At 31.5% G+C, this 18,517-nt stretch overlaps 1 protein-coding gene across 1 annotated transcript; it reads left to right on the forward strand.

Annotated features, from left to right (window-relative positions):
- The first annotated feature begins 13,045 nt into the window (after window positions 1-13,045).
- Window positions 13,046-15,650, forward strand: LOC117933247 (receptor-like protein EIX2). The gene is made up of 3 exons (XM_034854631.1): window positions 13,046-13,707; window positions 14,137-14,969; window positions 15,166-15,650. The coding sequence occupies exons 1-3, from the start codon at window positions 13,046-13,048 to the stop codon at window positions 15,648-15,650; spliced, it is 1,980 nt and encodes a 659-aa protein (XP_034710522.1).
- Window positions 15,651-18,517: the final 2,867 nt, after the last annotated feature.

The following is an 18,517-nucleotide window of genomic DNA, read 5'->3' on the forward strand; positions in this document are numbered from 1 at the left end:
AATCATTGCCCATTTAAATAATACTAACATTACATTCCTACAAGCATCAAATCACTTCGTATATGAACATATATATATATATATATATATATAAACCATTTAGAATTTAAAATTCAAGAGTCAACGAAATTTTCATCAACTATAATAGAAAGAACATCACATTTCTCATCACTCTCCATCAACAATAGAAGTAGAATCTATAGTCTCTTGGATTCAAGATTTTTCCTTACTTCTAGGTGTTTTGTCAATCCTTCATAGTACCTTCTTATAGATTTTTTTTATGGCATTAATGACACTTTATATCCTTCCAAAAGTGTGATTGGGAACAATCATATTTCCCTATCATAATACCTCCACCACAATCTACTCTTACCACAATATGGTTCATAATTCATTATAAAAGCTTGTCCAATATTATATGGTCATCTTTTCTTTTCTATCATGGAAAACTATCATGGTCACTCTCATTACTTGGAAGTCAAACTCGGCAAAAGACTTGAGTCATCCTTCTATAAACAATAATTCAACTTGGAAATGTATTATGGCTGAGCAGCTTGGCGGAAATAGGATAAAGCTATAACCCATGATATTGTTATAGGTGTAACATCAATGAGACATTAAATTCATACATAGTGTTATGTGTATTACTACTTTTATAGTGATTTTTATGCTTTAATATAACACATGATAATTTCATCATGGTGTAGTTTCTAAAAAATATATGTGCAAGGTCTTTTCATTTAATGTCATTGGACTTCAAATATAGATTTGTTAGTTATCATAAAAATAATATCTTCGGGTTCAACTTAAAAATCCCGAAGTTTAAAATCCTGGTGTCTTGATCAAATTTCAAAAACTTTTAGAATTCATCATTCTAGTAATTTCACTAAATAATAGAAGTATTTTTTATTTTTGTTTCTCTCATGTTCATTTGTCGTTATCAATAATTTAAAATTTTCATATTTAGTCCTTATAATTAGAAATTAGTGTGAGTTGTTAAATTCAAGGAAAGCCTATTTATATTGTAAGCCATCACTTCTATGATTTTTTTTATTATTTATGTAATAAAATTTATTCTAAAACTTTAATATTATTTTCGTTTTTAAAAAGTACTAATTTAATATAAGAGAAAAATATTAAAAAAAATTAATATTTTCATATATTTGGATAACAAGGAAAATGACAAAAATAAGAACAAATAATAATAGGATTCTTTTTAAAGATGAAATCAAAATGCTACTCTTCTATGAATGTTCAAATCTATTTACAAGAAAACAACTTTTTCAAGCAACTTATGATTTTGGATCAGTGATGTATTATATCTCTTATAACTCCTTTACTAAACAATAATTACTTTTAAATTTATTTTCTTATTTTTTTTTTTAAATAAATTCTTTTACCTTATGTTTGGTTGTTGAAAAATTTACATGTGCACGAGTGTGTTTCAAACTCATTGCACTCATTTTTAATAATTTGAAAATATATAACTTTTTAATTGATATGACAAATGTGAACCTAAGCAAGGCATCAAATTGGCTACAGGTAATGAATAAGTTCCATTCTTTAAATTTTTTATTTTCTTTGATAGCCTTTACTCAATTTTCTTTGCAACCACAGTTAAACTCAGCAAACGGAAAAACCCAGAAGATTTTTTCATTTGCCTCTTTGCTAGTCAAGCATGGCCAAGCCTAATTGCAAACGGACCATATTCTCATGACATTGTTTTTTACTAGTTGGGCAATATGGTAGAGCAAATCACAAGAAGGACAAGATCATATGGTTTTCTTTTCTTCTTTTCATGGAAAATTTTGTCACGGTCCCTCTCATTACTTGCAAGACAACTACGGCAGGAAAGAATCATCCTTCTAATACCAGAAATAATCCTTGATATTTTAAAATTTTTCACACGGAGAAAGCACAGGTCATGATACTGTTATAGGTATAACATTAATGTATATACATTAGATTTATACATGGTGCATGCTACATGTATCTCTACTTTTATAGAGTGATTTTACTCTTTAATATAAGATATCTGATAATTTCATCATAATCCAATAATAGGGATGACAATGGGATAGGTTTTTCCGAATACCTACCCGTCTCACCCCAAATAGGAAGAGATTGGGATAAAGATAAATGGGTTTAGGACAAGTTTGTGAAGTTTTTGAAAACCTGGATGGGTTTAGGGCAAGTATGGGTACAACTTTGTCCCACTTCGCCCCACCCCGATTATGCATAATTCTAAATAAAAAATTATTTTAGTTGATTTTTTTTAAATTTTTCAAAATTTTTTAATATACATAAAATATTACTTTTCAAAAAAATAAATTATAGATATTTATAAGATTTCTTTATTTATAGATTATATTTTAAAATTTAAAAATAAAAATAAACAGGATGAGATGGGGTAGGTATGGGAATTTCCTATACCTACCCTACCTAGCCCTATTTATTTATTTATTTATGAGTGAGGATGAGAATAATATAAATAAACGGGACGAGGTTGGGATGGGAGTGATCCATCTAGAACTCGCACCTTTAGCATCCCTATTGTGGACCCCGCATTTTTGTGCATGCGCTCCCACTACATGGCAAACTCACTTTTTTATTTGAAAAAAATTTATTTTTTTAGAAAAAGACTTGGAGTCGCTACTTATTTTTGTTTTATTTTTAAAGGGAAAACAAAATAAGAAAAGACACACTAAGTGTAACTCCTTATTTGGAAAAAATGACATGTGAAAAACCAAACCTGAGTTCGAGGTCAGGTTACTTATTAGGAAGATATAGTAAAGACCATAACACCCCTCTAAGCCCATATACATACGACCTAATACATACGACCTACGACTTCTACTAAACGAATTAAGGGAATTGTGACAATTAATTAATTAATTATGGATGCCAAGAAAAAAAATTAATGTCCAAATCATGGTGAAAATCAATATACATAAAAATAATAATGAAATCTAATTACAAGAATACACAAAATAAATGACGAGGATTATGCAAATTAATTCATTGAATTGATTAAAAAGAAATATTTTTTTTTTCAAGAAATTTCAAAGGAGTTTATTAAAAACAATTTCAAATTAATGATTTCAAATTATTTATTTACAAAAAAAAAAAAAAAAGTTTCAATTTATTTTCTCAATTTCATTTGTAGTCAATTTTTTATTTTTTATTTAAAAGTTATTTACACTTATTGTATAAAATAATTTATTACAAAATTTCAATTTGGGCAGAAAAATTGCTTTTACTTTCTTTTACAAAAATTGAATGAATTTTTACTATTTTGTTTACAAAAGTATTTCAATTTGTTGTCATTCAAGAAAAGTGGTATATACAATTTATTAAAAAAATATAACTTTATTTGCAAAAGAATTTTTAATTAAAAATTAATTTTTGGGACAACTTTATTTACAGAACAATTTTTCAACAATTATTATTAAACACGGAAATTTTTGGACAATTATTATTAAAAACAAAATTTCAAATTCTATTAAAAACATTTTTTTTATTTTTCTAAAATCATTTTTCTGAATTTGAATTAATAAAAAAAAACTCTCTCTTATTAAGAAGAATATTTTAAAATTATTATTTTATTAAAAAATATTTATTAAATTATTCCTCTTATTTATTTTTATTTTTTTTGTTCCATATTCAATTTTGTACAGAACAAGTAAACATACATAAATAAATATTTACAGAAACCAATAGAAATAAAACCAAATATAAGTGGGAAATCAAATAAGTACCCAAATAAGCTAACAAGAAGCTCAATGTCTTCCTATAGCTTTTCGAGTCTTACTTTCTTTCATGAAATTCCATACTCCACGTGTTATAAATTCGTACTCAACCAAGAAAATTGCAAAATGGGCCCATGCAAAAACAAAAATAGTCCAAATTCAAATTTCAAATTAGTCCAATAAATTTTACTAATTAAAAATGGGCTCAAATTAACAAATATAATTCAACAAAAATATCTCACATGTCATAGATCATAATCTAACATTTCCAAATTAATAGCCAAAATATAAACTCAATTAATCAAACTAAAAATATGATAAATTAAAATAAATCCCATTAGGTCTAAATTTAATATCTCATAATCCAAACTTAATTTAATATACAAACCTAAATCCACAACCAAAATCAACTCAATTTAATATGCAAACCCACATCCAAAATATACCACAATATTATATCATATCCAAATTAAATAATTCAAATGAGTACAACCTTATAAATTATCAACTAATCTAACCCAAATTAACAAATTCAAATTAATTCACCAACAATAAATTAGCCCAAATTTCATATTAATTATCCGATAACAAATTAACCCAAATTCCATATTAATTAACAAAACTCAAATTTCATATTAATTCAATAATTCAAATCTCACCAACAAAAATTACTATTAAAATCAAATTAAGAAAAATGATAATGGAATGAGAGAAAAGAGGAAGGGGTTGCCGGCTGGTAGTGGCTTGCCAGCGACAATGAAGGTTGATGGCTTTTTGAAAAATGAAAAAAAAATAAGAAAAAAAAATGAAGGTAATGAGAAAATGGGAAAAAGGGGGGATGAAAGGGACCCCACAAATGGGTATTGGGGCAGTGTTTGGGAAGGGTTGTAGAGATAAGAAAAAAAAATGGAATAGCAAAATGGGGGTCGGCCGTGTGTGGGAGTTCAGAGGGCGAAGAAAAAAAAGAAAAAAAAGGAAGAGAGTAGATGGGGAGCCGATCACCAAAAAAAAAATGGGAAGAAAAAAAAGCTAAAAGAAAAAAAGAGAAATGAGAAGAGAGGAGAGGGAAGAGGGGAGAGAGTGGGCGTGTGGCCGGTGGGGTGTGGTGTTGGGGGAAAGAAAAAGATGAAGAATGGGGAAGAAAAAGAAGAAATCAAATAAAAAAAAAGAAAAAAAAATGGGGGATAATGATATGGGGACGGTGGTGTTGGGAATGGGGAGGTATGGGGATGGGTGGAGGAGAGAGGAGAGAGAAAAATAAAAATAAAAAATAAAAAAATAAAATACAATAAAACATAATAATAATAATAATAATAATAATAATAATAATAATAATAATAATAAAACAATATACAAGATTAAAAAAAACTAAGAATTAAATGGTGAGTGAGTAAAAAATATCACATGTAATTGAGATTTAAAATCTAACGATAAAATTAGACTCAAAATTAATGTAAAAATAAAATTGGGACAAATTTTGGGGTCTACACCTATCCAATGATTTCTAAAAACTAATATCTTATACTTTCTCATTTATTGCCCTCTTTAATTTTTTTTTTTTTTTTTATGGGGATGAGTTGAAATAGATATAAATATACAGGACATGATTGAGATGTGGATGATCCATCCTAAACTCACCACGGTACCATCCCTATCCAACGTTTTCTAAAAACTGATGTGTTGTACTTTTTTATTTAATGTCACGGGTAGAATTCAAATGTAGATTTCTTATATATATATATAACGTAAAACAAACAAAGTTTAAAATCTTGGTCTCTTGATCAAATTCCAAAAGCATTTGTTAGATTTCATTCTAACAAATTTCACAAAATAAATATAAGTATTTTTAATCTTCTTTGCTTCTTATTAATATTTTACTGTTGATATTTAATTATATATATCTATATATTATTAGCCATCATTTGTATGAAATGTTTTTTTAATTATTTATGTAATGAACTTATTCTAAAATTTTAATATGATGTTCAGTTCCTAAAACAAGCTAATTAAATAAAAGAGAAAAATATAAGAGAAAATGATTTGCATATATTTGAATAACATGAAAAATGATAAAAATAAAAATAGTAATAAGATTCCCTTTAAATAAAAATTATTTAGTTTGTAAAAATATCAAAGCCAGCATCATGGACTCCAACAGACAAGTTATTGGAGACAGGATCGGTATTATATATTTAATAAAATATATAATTATGTCATTTCTTTCAATTTCTGCATGCAGTTTTTTAAAGCCATCTCGTTTTCATAGCCTATGGGTTAAGCTCATGCCCCACTACCTCCGGGCCAATTGTCTGCTTCTGCTGTTGGGTAGCGAGAAGAGTCAATAGATGACTTCTTTTTTTCGTTATTTGATCCTAACCATGTGGAAAGTTGACCCAAATAATTAAAACATATAATTTGGATTATATTATGTATGGAAATAGATTAATAGATGTCCTTTTAATGGACATGAAGATGAAAATACATGTATAAAATACAAACAAGTTTTAATGGACTTTTAGGTAACTGTGATTAAAGGTGGCAGCAATCTTCTTTTTGCTGCTAATGGTTATACTTATCATTGTTTGCCAATAGCTTCTTTTTTAGTGAGAAAAAAATGATGATCCTAAAACTACTTTGTGTCTAGGGCATATTGAGTGAGGAGAGACAAATTTATGTATCCTCTTATAAATTACATTTTCATTTGTAAAATTGCATTTTTCTTTTAAATAAACTCAGCAAACTGCAAAACCCAGAAGATTTTGTCATTTGCCTCTTTGCTAGTCAAGCATGGCCAAGCCTAATTGCAAACGGACCATATTCTCATGACATTGTTTTTTACTAGTTGGGCAATATGGTAGAGCAAGTCACAAGAAGGACAAGATCATATGGTTTTCTTTTCTTCTTTTCATGGAAAATTTTGTCACGGTCCCTCTCATTACTTGCAAGTCAACCATGGCAGGAAAGAGTCATCCTTCTAATACCAGAAATAATCCTTGATATTTTAAAATTTTTCACATGGAGAAAGCAGAGGTCATGATACTGTTATAGGTATAACATTAATGTATATACATTAGATTTATACATGGTGCATGCTACATGTATCTCTACTTTTATAGAGTGATTTTACTCTTTAATATAAGATCTCTTATAATTTCATCATAATCCAATAGTAGGGATGACAATGGGATAGGTTTTTCCAAATACCTACCTGCCTCACCCCAAATAGGAAGAGATTGGGATAAAGATAAATGGGTTCAGGACAGGTTTGTGAAGTTTTTGAAAACCTAGATGGGTTTAGGGCGAGTTTGGGTACAACTTTATCCCACTTCACCCCACCCCAATTATGTATAATTCTAAATAAAAAATTATTTAGTTGATTTTTTTTCCAAATTTTTTTAACATACATAAAATATTACTTTTCAAAAAAAATAAATTATAGATATTTATAAGATTTCTTTATTTATAAATTATATTTAAAATTTTAAAAATAAAAATAAACAGGATGAGATGGGGTAGGTATGGGAATTTACTATACCCACCTTACCTAGCCCTATTTATTTATTTATTTTTGAGTGAGGATGAGAATAATATAAATAAGCGGGATGAGGTTGGGATGGGAGTGATCCATCTAGAACTCACTCCTTTAGCATCCCTATTGTGGACCCCGCATTTCTATGCATGCGCTCCCATTAGATGGCAAACTCACTTTTTTATTTGAAAAATATTTATTTTTTTAGAAAAAGACTTGGAGTCGCCACTTATTTTTGTTTTATTTTTAAAGAGAAAACAAAATAAGAAAGGAAATCCTAAGTGTGACTCCTTATTTGGAAAATATGACATGTGAAAAATCAAACTTGGGTTCGGGGTCAGGTTACTTATTAGAAAGATACAGTAAAGACCGTAACACCCTCTAAGCCCGTATACATACGACATCTACTAAACAAATTAAGAGAATTGTGGCAATTAATTAATTAATTATGGATGCCAAGAAAAATAATTAATGTACAAATCATTGTGAAAATCAATATACACAAAAATAATAATGAAATCTAATTACAAGAATACAAAAAATAAATGACAAGAGGATTATGCAAATTGATTTGTTGAATTGATTAAAAAGAAATATACTTTTTTTTTTCAAGAAATTTCAAAGGAGTTTATTAAAAACAATTTCAAATTATTTGTTTACAAAAAAAAAAGGTTTCAATTTATTTTCTCAATTTCATTTGTATTAATTTTTTTTTTTGAAAAAGTTATTTACACATATTGTATCAAAGAATTTATTACAAAATTTCAATTTGGGCACAAAAATTGCTTTTACTTTCTTTTACAAAAATTGAATGAATTTTTACTATTTTGTTTACAAAAGTATTTCAATTTGTTGTCATTCAAGAAAAGTGGCATATACAATTTATTAAAAAAATATAACTTTATTAGCAAAAGAATTTTTAATTAAAATTAATTTTTCGGACAACTTTATTTACAAAACAAATTTTTGACAGTTATTATTAAACACAGAAATTTTTGGACAATTATTATTAAAAACAAATTTTCAAATTCTATTTAAAACATTTTTTTCAGATTTTTCTAAAAGCATTTTTTTGAATTTTTATTAATAAAAAAACTTTCTTTTATTAAGAAGAATATTTTTAAATTATTATTTTATTAAAAAAAATTATTGAATTATTCCTCTTATTTAAACAAAATTTTTCATTTGTTCGATATTCAATTCTGTACATAACAAGTAAACATACATAAATAAATATTTACAGAAACTAATAGAAATAAAACCAAATATAAGTGAAAAATCAAATATGTACCCAAATAAGTTAACAACAAGTTCAATGTCTTCCTATAGCTTTTCGAATCTCACTTTCTTCCATGAAATTCCATACTCCACGTGTCATAAATTCGTATTCAACCAACAGAATTGCAAAGCGGGCTCATGCAAAAACAAAAATAGCTCAAATTCAAATTTCAAATTAGGCCAATAAATTTCATCAATTAAAAATGGGTCCAAATTAACAAATAGAATCCAACAAAAATATCTCAAATATCATAAACCCTAGTATAAAATTTTCAAATTAATAGCCAAAATATAAACTCAATTAATCAAACTCAAAACATGATAAATTAAAATAAATTTCATTATGCCTAAATTTAATATCCCATAATCCAAACCCAATTTAATATGCAAACCTAAATCCACAACCAAAATCAACCCAATTTAATATGCAAACGTACATCCAAAATATACCACAATATTATATCATATTCAAATGAAATAATTCAAATGAGTACAACTATATAAATTATCTACTAATCTAGCCCAAATTAAAAATTTTCAAATTAATTCACCAACAATAAATTAACCCAAATTTCATATTAATTCTCCGATAACAAATTAACTCAAATTCCATATTAATTAGCAAAACTCAAATTTCATATGAATTCAATAATTCAAATTTCACCAACAATAATTACTATTAAAATCAAATAAAAGAAAATGAATAATAATAATAATAATAATAATAATAATAATAATGGAAAATGGTTGTGATGCGAAGTGAAGGAATGAGGGAATGAGAGAAAAGAGGAAGGGGTCGTCCGCTGGTAGTGGCTCACCAGCGGCGACTGGTTGGTGGTTTTGCTAGCGACAATGAAGGTTGATGGCTTTTTCAAAAACGAAAATAAAATAAAAAAAGAAAATGAAGGTAATGGGAAAATGGGAGGAAGAAAATAGGAAAAAAGAAGGGATGAAAGAGACATCGAAAATGGGTGTCAGGGCAATGCTTGGGAAGGGTCATAAAGAGAAGAAAAAAAATGGAAGATAAAATGGGGGTCGACCATGTGTGGGAGTCCGGAGAGGGAAGAAAAAAAGAAAAAAAAAAAGAAGAGAGTAGATGATGGGGAGCCGGCCACCAGAAAAAGATGGGAAGAAAAAATAACTAGAAGGAAAAAAGAGAAATGAGTAGAGAGAGAAGAGAGAGGAGGGGAGAGAGTGGGTGTGTGGCCGGCGAGTGCGGTGTCGGGGAGAGAAAAAGTTGAAGAAGAATGGGAAAGAAGAAGAAATCAAATAAAAATGGAAAAAAAAAATGAGGGACAATGAGATGGGGTTGGTGGTGTTGGGAATGGGGGAGGTTAGGGGGTAGGTGAGAGTAGGTGGAGAAGAGAGGAAAGAGGAAAATAAAAAATAAAAAATAAATAAATACAATAAATAATAATAATAATAATAATAATAATAATATAATAAAATAAAACAATATACAAGATTAAAAAAAAAACTAAAAATTAAATGGTGAGTGGGTAAAAAAAAATCACATGTAATTGAGATTTAAAATTAAAGAATAAAATTAGACTCAAAATTAATGTAAAAATAAAATTGGGACAAATTTTGGGGTATACACCTATCCAATGGTTTCTAGAAACTAATATCTTATACTTTCTCATTTACTACCCTCTTTGATTTATTTCTTTTGGTAGAGATGGATTGAAATAGATATAAATAAACAAGACAGGATTAGGACGGGGATGATCCATCCTGAACTCACCACGCCACCATCCCCATCAAATATTTTCTAAAAACTAATGTCTTGTACTTGTTTATTTAATGTCACGGTTAGAATTCAAATGTAGATTTCTTATTTATATATATATATATATATATATATATACCTGCTCAAAGTTTAAAATCTTGGTCTCTCGATCAAATTCCAAAAGCATTTATTAGAATTCGTTCTAGCAAATGTCACAAAATAAACATAAGTATTTTTAATCTTCTTTGTTTCTTATTAATTTTTTACTGTTGATATTTAATTATATATATCTATATACTATTAACCATCATTTGTATGAAATGTTTTTTTAATTATTTATGTAATGAACTTATTCTAAAATTTTAATAGATGTTTGGTTCCAAAAACATGCTAATTAAATAAAAGAGAAAAATATAAGAGAAAATGATTTGCATATATTTGAATAACATGAAAAATGATAAAAATAAAAATAGTAACAAGATTCCCTTTAAATAAAAATTATTTAGTTTGTAAAAATATCAAAGCCAGCATGGACTCCAACAGGCAAGTTATTGGAGACAGGATAGGTATTATATATTTAATAAAATATATAATTATGTCATCTTTAATATAGTATTGGGTTTTACTTAAAATTGCAGAAAATGGAAATACTTTTCTAAATTTACATCATAGCAAGTGTAACTATGTCATGTCATGTATTTTCTCTTCCACGAAACTTATCCATATACACAACTAATCCACACTCCACAACTATCCTCTTTTAACACAATAATTGACCTATCAACATCAAAAAATTTTAGAATAAGGCAACACTATAGTCTAGGGGGTCATGCCTCTAATGACTATAAATATTGGATAATCCTTGAAACCCTTCACATTGTGTGCTCTAAAATCATCTAGCCTAATGGAGTTGTACATGAGAGGTTTGGTCGTTCTTTTGCACTATTTTCTTTTCACTATAGCCACAAAGTTTGGTTGTTGTGTCGGGCATAGTCCAAAGGCTCTTTGTAGAGAAGAAGAAAGAGAAGCCCTTTTGAGCTTCAAAAGAGGCATTCATGATCCTTCAAACAGACTCTCTTCTTGGGCCAGTGAAGAGTGCTGTAATTGGGAAGGAGTTCATTGTCATAATACAACAGGACATGTTCTCAAGCTCAACCTCCGATGGGATCTTTGTCAAGATCACGGTTCTCTAGGTGGTGAGATAAGTAGTTCTTTGTTGGACTTGAAGCATCTTCGATACTTGGACCTAAGCTGTAATGACTTTGGGATCCTTAATATTCCAAAATTCTTTGGTTCCCTCTCCAATTTAAGATATCTTAACCTCTCTACAACAGGTTTTGGTGGTGTTATTCCTCATCAACCTGGAAATTTATCCAAGCTGCATTATCTTGACATTGGGAATTCTTATTACGACCCAAGAAATTCTTTGAATGCTGAGGATCTTGAATGGATTTCTGGTCTTACCTTCCTAGAGTTCCTTGACATGTCAAATGTGAACTTAAGAAAGGCATCAAATTGGCTACAGGTAACAAATAAGTTCCATTCTTTATCTGAGTTGCGCTTGCCTTTTTGTGAGCTTCATAGTATTGACCCTCTCCCGCATGTCAATTTTTCATCTCTAGTCATCCTTGACCTTTCATATAATTATTTTATTTCTTCATCATTGGATTGGTTTGCTAATCTTAACTCTCTTGTTGTTCTTATATTTAATAGAGTTTTCTTTTTTCCAAACAAGGAAAAATCCAAGATCCACGGTTGAAGTATCTGAGTTCAGCATTTTCAAGCAACTTCCACAATGATAATTGGAGAACATAAACTATTTTTGAAAGGTTGAATTTGCTGATTGTTTTCTTTTCTCACATATATTGTTACAACGTTGAAAAAAATAAAATAAAAACAATACCTACTTTCTTTACACAGAAGAGGGAATATTACACAAAACAGGCAAGTGAAGATTTCCTTCCAGCCTTGATTTTCCACATTACAAATATGGAGAGTAGTTTTCCTTCCTGGCAGATTGCATTATCTACTTCTCATGTAGAGATTCTACTTTGGTGTGGATTGTATGCTGGCTGAGTTGGAGTTTCCTCTATCAATATTCATATTTATTTCAACTGCTCGCATATTCAATCTTATCATCTTGACTCTATTCTCTAGTCTTTGATTTACCATTTATTATCTATTTGTGGCTTCAACTTGGACTTGTCTTTTTTCATGAACTTGCTGCCCAAGTACTTTATAACCTCACTGCAGTTCACTCCATTCAGTTTCCACAAAGTTGATTACCATGGTTTGTGGTAGCTGCTCTCGAATAGGATTTAGAATCCTTCAAACTTTTAATTATGCCTTAGTTCAAACGTTTGTAATGATTGCTTGTCAAAGAAGGAAATTAATCACAATGCCAGATCAAAGGATTAACAATGGCAAAGACTGAAAGTTTCTTTGAGACCGGCTATGAGTAACAATTGATAAAGGCACATTGACAGAAAGAAAAATAAATCAGTTAATTCAGAATATGAAAGTTTTGATCCATGAAATACACATTAAGGTCAGGCTTATGGCAGATTTCTTTATTCCTGGTATCACTATAAGTATATAGCCTAAGCCCTTGCTTCCTACAACGCACCATTGGAAAATTTCCTTGTCAATTCATCTGTTGCAGAAATAGTTCTATGGAGAGGAAAAGTATTGGAGATGTGGTGGTTCTGTGGCTTTGGTTTCTGTCCTTAGCAACTATAAACATCCAGTTTAGTTTGAGTGATGGAACTTCAGATGTCATCTGCAGTGCAAGAGAAAGAAGAGCACTCCAGAGAATCAAACAAGGCCTTGTGGACCAGGGACTACCTCTCTTCATGGACCCGTGAAGCCTGCTGTTCATGGAAAGGCATTGGCTGTGACAACATAACTAGGCATGTTGTCAAGATCAACCTCAGTCGTGAGCCCATGGAAGGAGCTTCCTTGGGTGGGGATATAAGTACTTCTTTGTTGGACCTGAACCATATTCAGTACCTGGATCTCAGTTGGAACAGCTTTGAAGGACTTCAGATTCCAGAATTCCTTGGTTCCCTGACAGGTTTAAGGTATCTTAATCTCTCCAATGCAGGTTTGACTGGTGATGTTCCTCGTCAACTTGGAAAACAGTCGACCTTACAGTATCTTGATATTGGAGGCATTTCTCTGGATACCGAGAACCTTGACTGGATCTCTTCTCTTTCCGTCCTTGAAGTTCTTGACATGAGCTGGGTGGACCTAAACAAAGCGTCTAATTGGCTACAAGCAATGAATACGCTCCATTCTTTGTCAGTTCTAATCTTGTCTGACTGTGGGCTCGATAGCATCAATCCTCTCCCAGTTGTGAATTTTTCGTCTCTCACTGTCCTTCACCTCTCAGAGAATCAATTTGTTTCTCCAACATTTGACTGGTTTTCTAGCCTTGGATCACTTGCTTCACTTGATCTAAGTTCCAATAACTTCCATGGACCAATTCCTACCACTCTTTGCAACTTAACTGCTCTAAGATCCCTTCATCTTTTCAATAACAGCTTCACTTCTACTATACCTGATTGCTTGAGTCACCTAACTAGCCTTGAAAGTATCGACTTTTTATAAAACAATTTTAATGGAGTCCTTCCAGTTTCCATCAGAAACGTTACTTCACTTGTGGCTGTAGACCTGTCAAACAATGCCCTTGAAGGGGAAATCCCAAGATCATTGGGAGAACATTGCAATCTACAAAGGCTAGATTTGTCATCTAATAAACTTGTCAAAGGTTTAGAGTTTCTAGACCTTGGAGCAGATGAAGTTTCAGGTCATTTTTCGAAATGATTATCAGTTCTTTCTGATGGGAATAGTTCATCTTCTGGACCAACATCTGTATCTGTAAGAGGCTCGTCATCCTTGAGTTACTTAGATATGTCCGGGAATTCTCTGAAGGGTATAGTGTCTGGAAAGCACTTCGCTAATTTGACAAGGTTGAAATATTTACATGCTTCTTCAAACTCGTTTACATTGCAAGTAGGTTCTGACTGGAATCCTCCATTCCAACTAGAAATTTTGAAAATGGGATATTGGCAGTTGGGGCCTTTATTTCCTGCATGGCTGCAAACGCAAAAGGATCAGATGGATCTAGACATATCCAGAGTGTCAATCAAAGATGCCATCCCATCTTGGTTCTGGAGTCTCAATCTTGACTACATAAACTTAGCGGACAACCGGATCTATGGCACTGTTCCAAGCTTACCAACTGCATATCAGATCTATCTTTGTTCAAACAAATTCACTGGCCCACTGCCCCGTATCTCTTCCAAGACATTTTCATTAGATCTTTCCCATAACTCCTTTAATGGATCCCTTTCACCCATCTTGTGTCAACAGAACAATGAAGAGAACATTTTGTGGTCTTTAGACCTCTCCGGAAACATTCTATCTGGAGAACTTCCTGACTGTTGGGCGTCCTGGACACTACTTATGGTGTTGACATCACAGAATAATATTCTGACTGGACATCTACCGAGCTCGATGGGTTCCCTACTTCAGCTAAGATCATTGCACTTGCACAACAACAGTCTCTCTGGTACTTTACCGCCTTCCATGCAAGGTTGCAAAAGTTTATCAGTTGTAGACCTCGGTGAGAATGAATTCTCTGGAAGCATACCGATGTGGGTGGGGAAGAATCTGTCTTATGGTTCTTGCCCTACGATCAAATAAATTTACTGGGAGTATTCCTATGGAATCCTGTCACCTTGAGTCCCTTCAAGTCTTAGACCTTGCAAACAACAGCCTCTCAGGGAGCATTCCAAAATGCTTTGGTAATTTCAGTATCATGGCCAGAAAAGTGCAACCAAGGGGGCGATTTCTTTCTTACAATAATTCTGTTATAGGGTTCACAGACACAGCATCACTGGTCGTAAAGAGTTCAGAATATGAGTACGGTGGTTCTCTCCCCCTTCTAACTGGATTAATAGACCTCTCATGCAACAACTTATCGAGTGAGATACCAGAAGAACTGACCGGTCTTCAAGGTTTGATGTTCTTGAACCTGTCTGTTAATCATCTTGAAGGACAACTTCCTATGGAGATTGGCGCCATGACATCCTTGGAGTCTCTTGATCTCTCCAGGAACAAACTTTCGGGTGTTATTCCACAAAGCGTTGCAGGTATATCATTCTTGAGCCATTTAAATGTGTCGCACAATAACTTCTCAGACAGAATTCCATCAGGCACTCAAATCCAAGGCTTTAATGCGAGCTGTTTTATTGGTAATCTTGAGCTCTGTGGGCCGCATCTCAGAGAAACTTGTATTGGAGATGATCTCTCAGAGGTTCCAACACCAGGGTCTGCTGATGAAGAGGACGATGATGATTGAATCGAAATGAAGTGGTTCTATATCAGCATGCCACTGGGGTTTGTAGTTGGTTTTTGGGCTATTTTGGGTCCATTGGCAATCAAAAAGGCATGGAGGGATGCCGATTTCCTGTCATTGGATAGCATGAAATGCAAACTTAGAACAATTCTAATATTCACTTTCTTTCTTACTCTTGTCATGCTAGACATTCCTAGGATTTCTTGATTTTGACATGCCATTTCTCAATTTAGATATGTCTTGTCCATTACCTTTTTTCTTATTTCTACCTCTACTCTCCATGTTTAATATTGATCTTGAGTTGGAAATACATTTTTCATGCTTCATGATCACCACAATTATGATCATGTCCACTATCTTCAAAAGCACCAACTTGGATTTCCTAGATGAACCAGTGATTGAGGTGAAAACACCCTTCCAACTCTCAAGTAATAAGGATTAATGAGGTTTGAATTTCATCATCAAATTTAATGTCAATTGAATTTAATTCACCTATGGTCTCATTAAATTTATTAAGGTGTTGCTTGAAATTCCTATTCTCAGACATCTTCAAATTAAATAGCTTCTTATCCAAGTGTACCTTAATTGTTGTGGAAGGCTATTAGTACATACTGGCTAGGGCGGTCTATTGTGTTTTTTATTTTTACACTGAAAGCAACCGATTTCTACAGGGTTAATCTAATCACACTAATGGCTTTGCAATTGAGCAAATCCTATTCCTTTTCATCCATCAACTTTGGTTTCCCTCGTAAAAATAGATATAAACCTTTTTTACATAGACAATCCTCCATTTACATCTTCCAAAAACTAAAATTAATACTATCAAATTTCTCTATTTTGTGTGAATCCTTCTCTAATCCCATTACTTCCACACAAATGGCGATTGGTCAAACACGTTAAGTTTGGATTTGTGAACCTAGGTGCTCTTATACTATTTGTTAACACAACTACACACATACACAACAAAAATAAGAAAAAAGAAAGATATTTTTAATGTGGTCCGACAATCAATGTGATCCCTACTTTTATGGGGTACACCAACACTCAAGAATTCACTAATCAAATAAAGATAGAAAGGTTACAATGATGAAGGCTCTCTTTCTCCTCTCAATTGCAACTACACTATATTTTTTTTTTCACTTATTTACAAAAACTTAAATTATAAAAGGGTTAAATACAATAACTAAAGGGACATAACTAAAGGGACAAAATCATTATTTAAAAAAAAATAAAAAATAAAAAAATTCTCCAAGAATGTTGGAGAAATTACAGGTATGAAGCTGCAGGTATAATGAAGAAAAACTGCAGATATGACAGAGAGAAGCTGATAAATTTTATTCCATTTGAGATGAGATATTTATACAAGAAAAATACAAAAATTATTCCTATCTTTCCTGCATATTTATTTAGGTTGTTACACCTGTTTTTGAAATTTAAAACAAACAAAGTCATAATAAACTTGAGCTAATCTTCAATAAAGACTAAGTCTTCAAGGCTTAGAATCTGGAATGCCAACAACTAAACACTCCTCCTTGGCATCCGGATGACAAACACCTATCTTTTGCTTAAGAGCTTCAAACCTTTCCATTGGTAAAGGCTTTGTGAATATATCTGCGAGTTGATTTTCAGAGGAATAATGAACAAGTAACACTTCATTGCATTGTTGAACTTCTCTAATAAAATGATACTTGATCTTAATATGCTTTGTTCGACCATGAAACATAGGATTTTTCGAAATTGATACTACAAAAATGTTGTCACACATAATGTTGGTTGCTTGAACTTGCTCTTGCCCCAAGTATTTCAATATTTTTCTTAACCATAAAGCTTGATTTACAACGGATGCAACAACAATGTATTCTGCCTCTACTATGGATTGGGCTGTGGTTTCTTGTTTCTTTGAGCTCCAAGTGGAAAAACCTGAGCCTAGAGAGAATAAGTACCTTGAAGTACTTCTTGAATCATCAACACAACCTCCCCAATCGCTATCGGAGTAGCCTAGCAACTTTAAATCACCTTCTGCAGATTTTGAAAATTGAACTCCAAGAGCAACAGTTCCCTTGATATACCTTAATACTCTTTTAGCTGCCGAAAAATGTTTCTCACTTGGTGAGTGCATGAACCTGGAAATGACACTAATAACAAATAGTATGTTAGGGCTGCTAGCTGTTAGGTATAAAAGGCTAGTAATTAAGCTTCTATATAAGCCTTCATCTATTTTCTCAGAGCCGTCATCCTTGCTTAACTTCTCGTTGGTTGTCATAGTAGTAGACACAGGCTTGCAATCTTGCATTTTAAATTTTTTTAGCATATCCATAGCATACTTTTATTGGCATATGAAAATTCTTGAACATGACTGCATCACTTCCATTCCCAAAAAGTACTTCATAACTCCAAGATCAATCATTTCAAAGACTTTGTTCATCTCATCCTTGAAGCTTTGAATTAACCCGAGTTGATTTCCTGTTACAAGCATGTCGTTTACATAAAGAGAAACTACTAAAAGCTGGACATCATTAGTTTTTACATATAAGGTTACTTCACTCCGACTTCTAACAAAACCAAGTTTAGTCAGATGCTTGTCCATGGTTTCATACCAAGCCTTGGGGCCTTGTTTCAAGCCATACAATGCCTTCCTTAGAAGGTACACATAGTCCTCTTTGGCTGGAGCCACAATGGTTGCTCTACATATATCTCTTCATCAACAAATCCATTTAAGAAGGCAAATTTAACATCTAACTTATGAATATGCCAAGAATTTTGAGCAGCAAGTATAAAAAGTAGCCTGATAGTGTCATACCTTGCCACATGAGCAAAAGTCTCCTGATAATCAACACCATACTATTGAGCATATCCCTTCACCACTAGCC

Source organism: Vitis riparia, chromosome 16, assembly GCF_004353265.1.
Source record: "Vitis riparia cultivar Riparia Gloire de Montpellier isolate 1030 chromosome 16, EGFV_Vit.rip_1.0, whole genome shotgun sequence".
Classification (NCBI taxonomy): domain Eukaryota; kingdom Viridiplantae; phylum Streptophyta; class Magnoliopsida; order Vitales; family Vitaceae; genus Vitis; species Vitis riparia.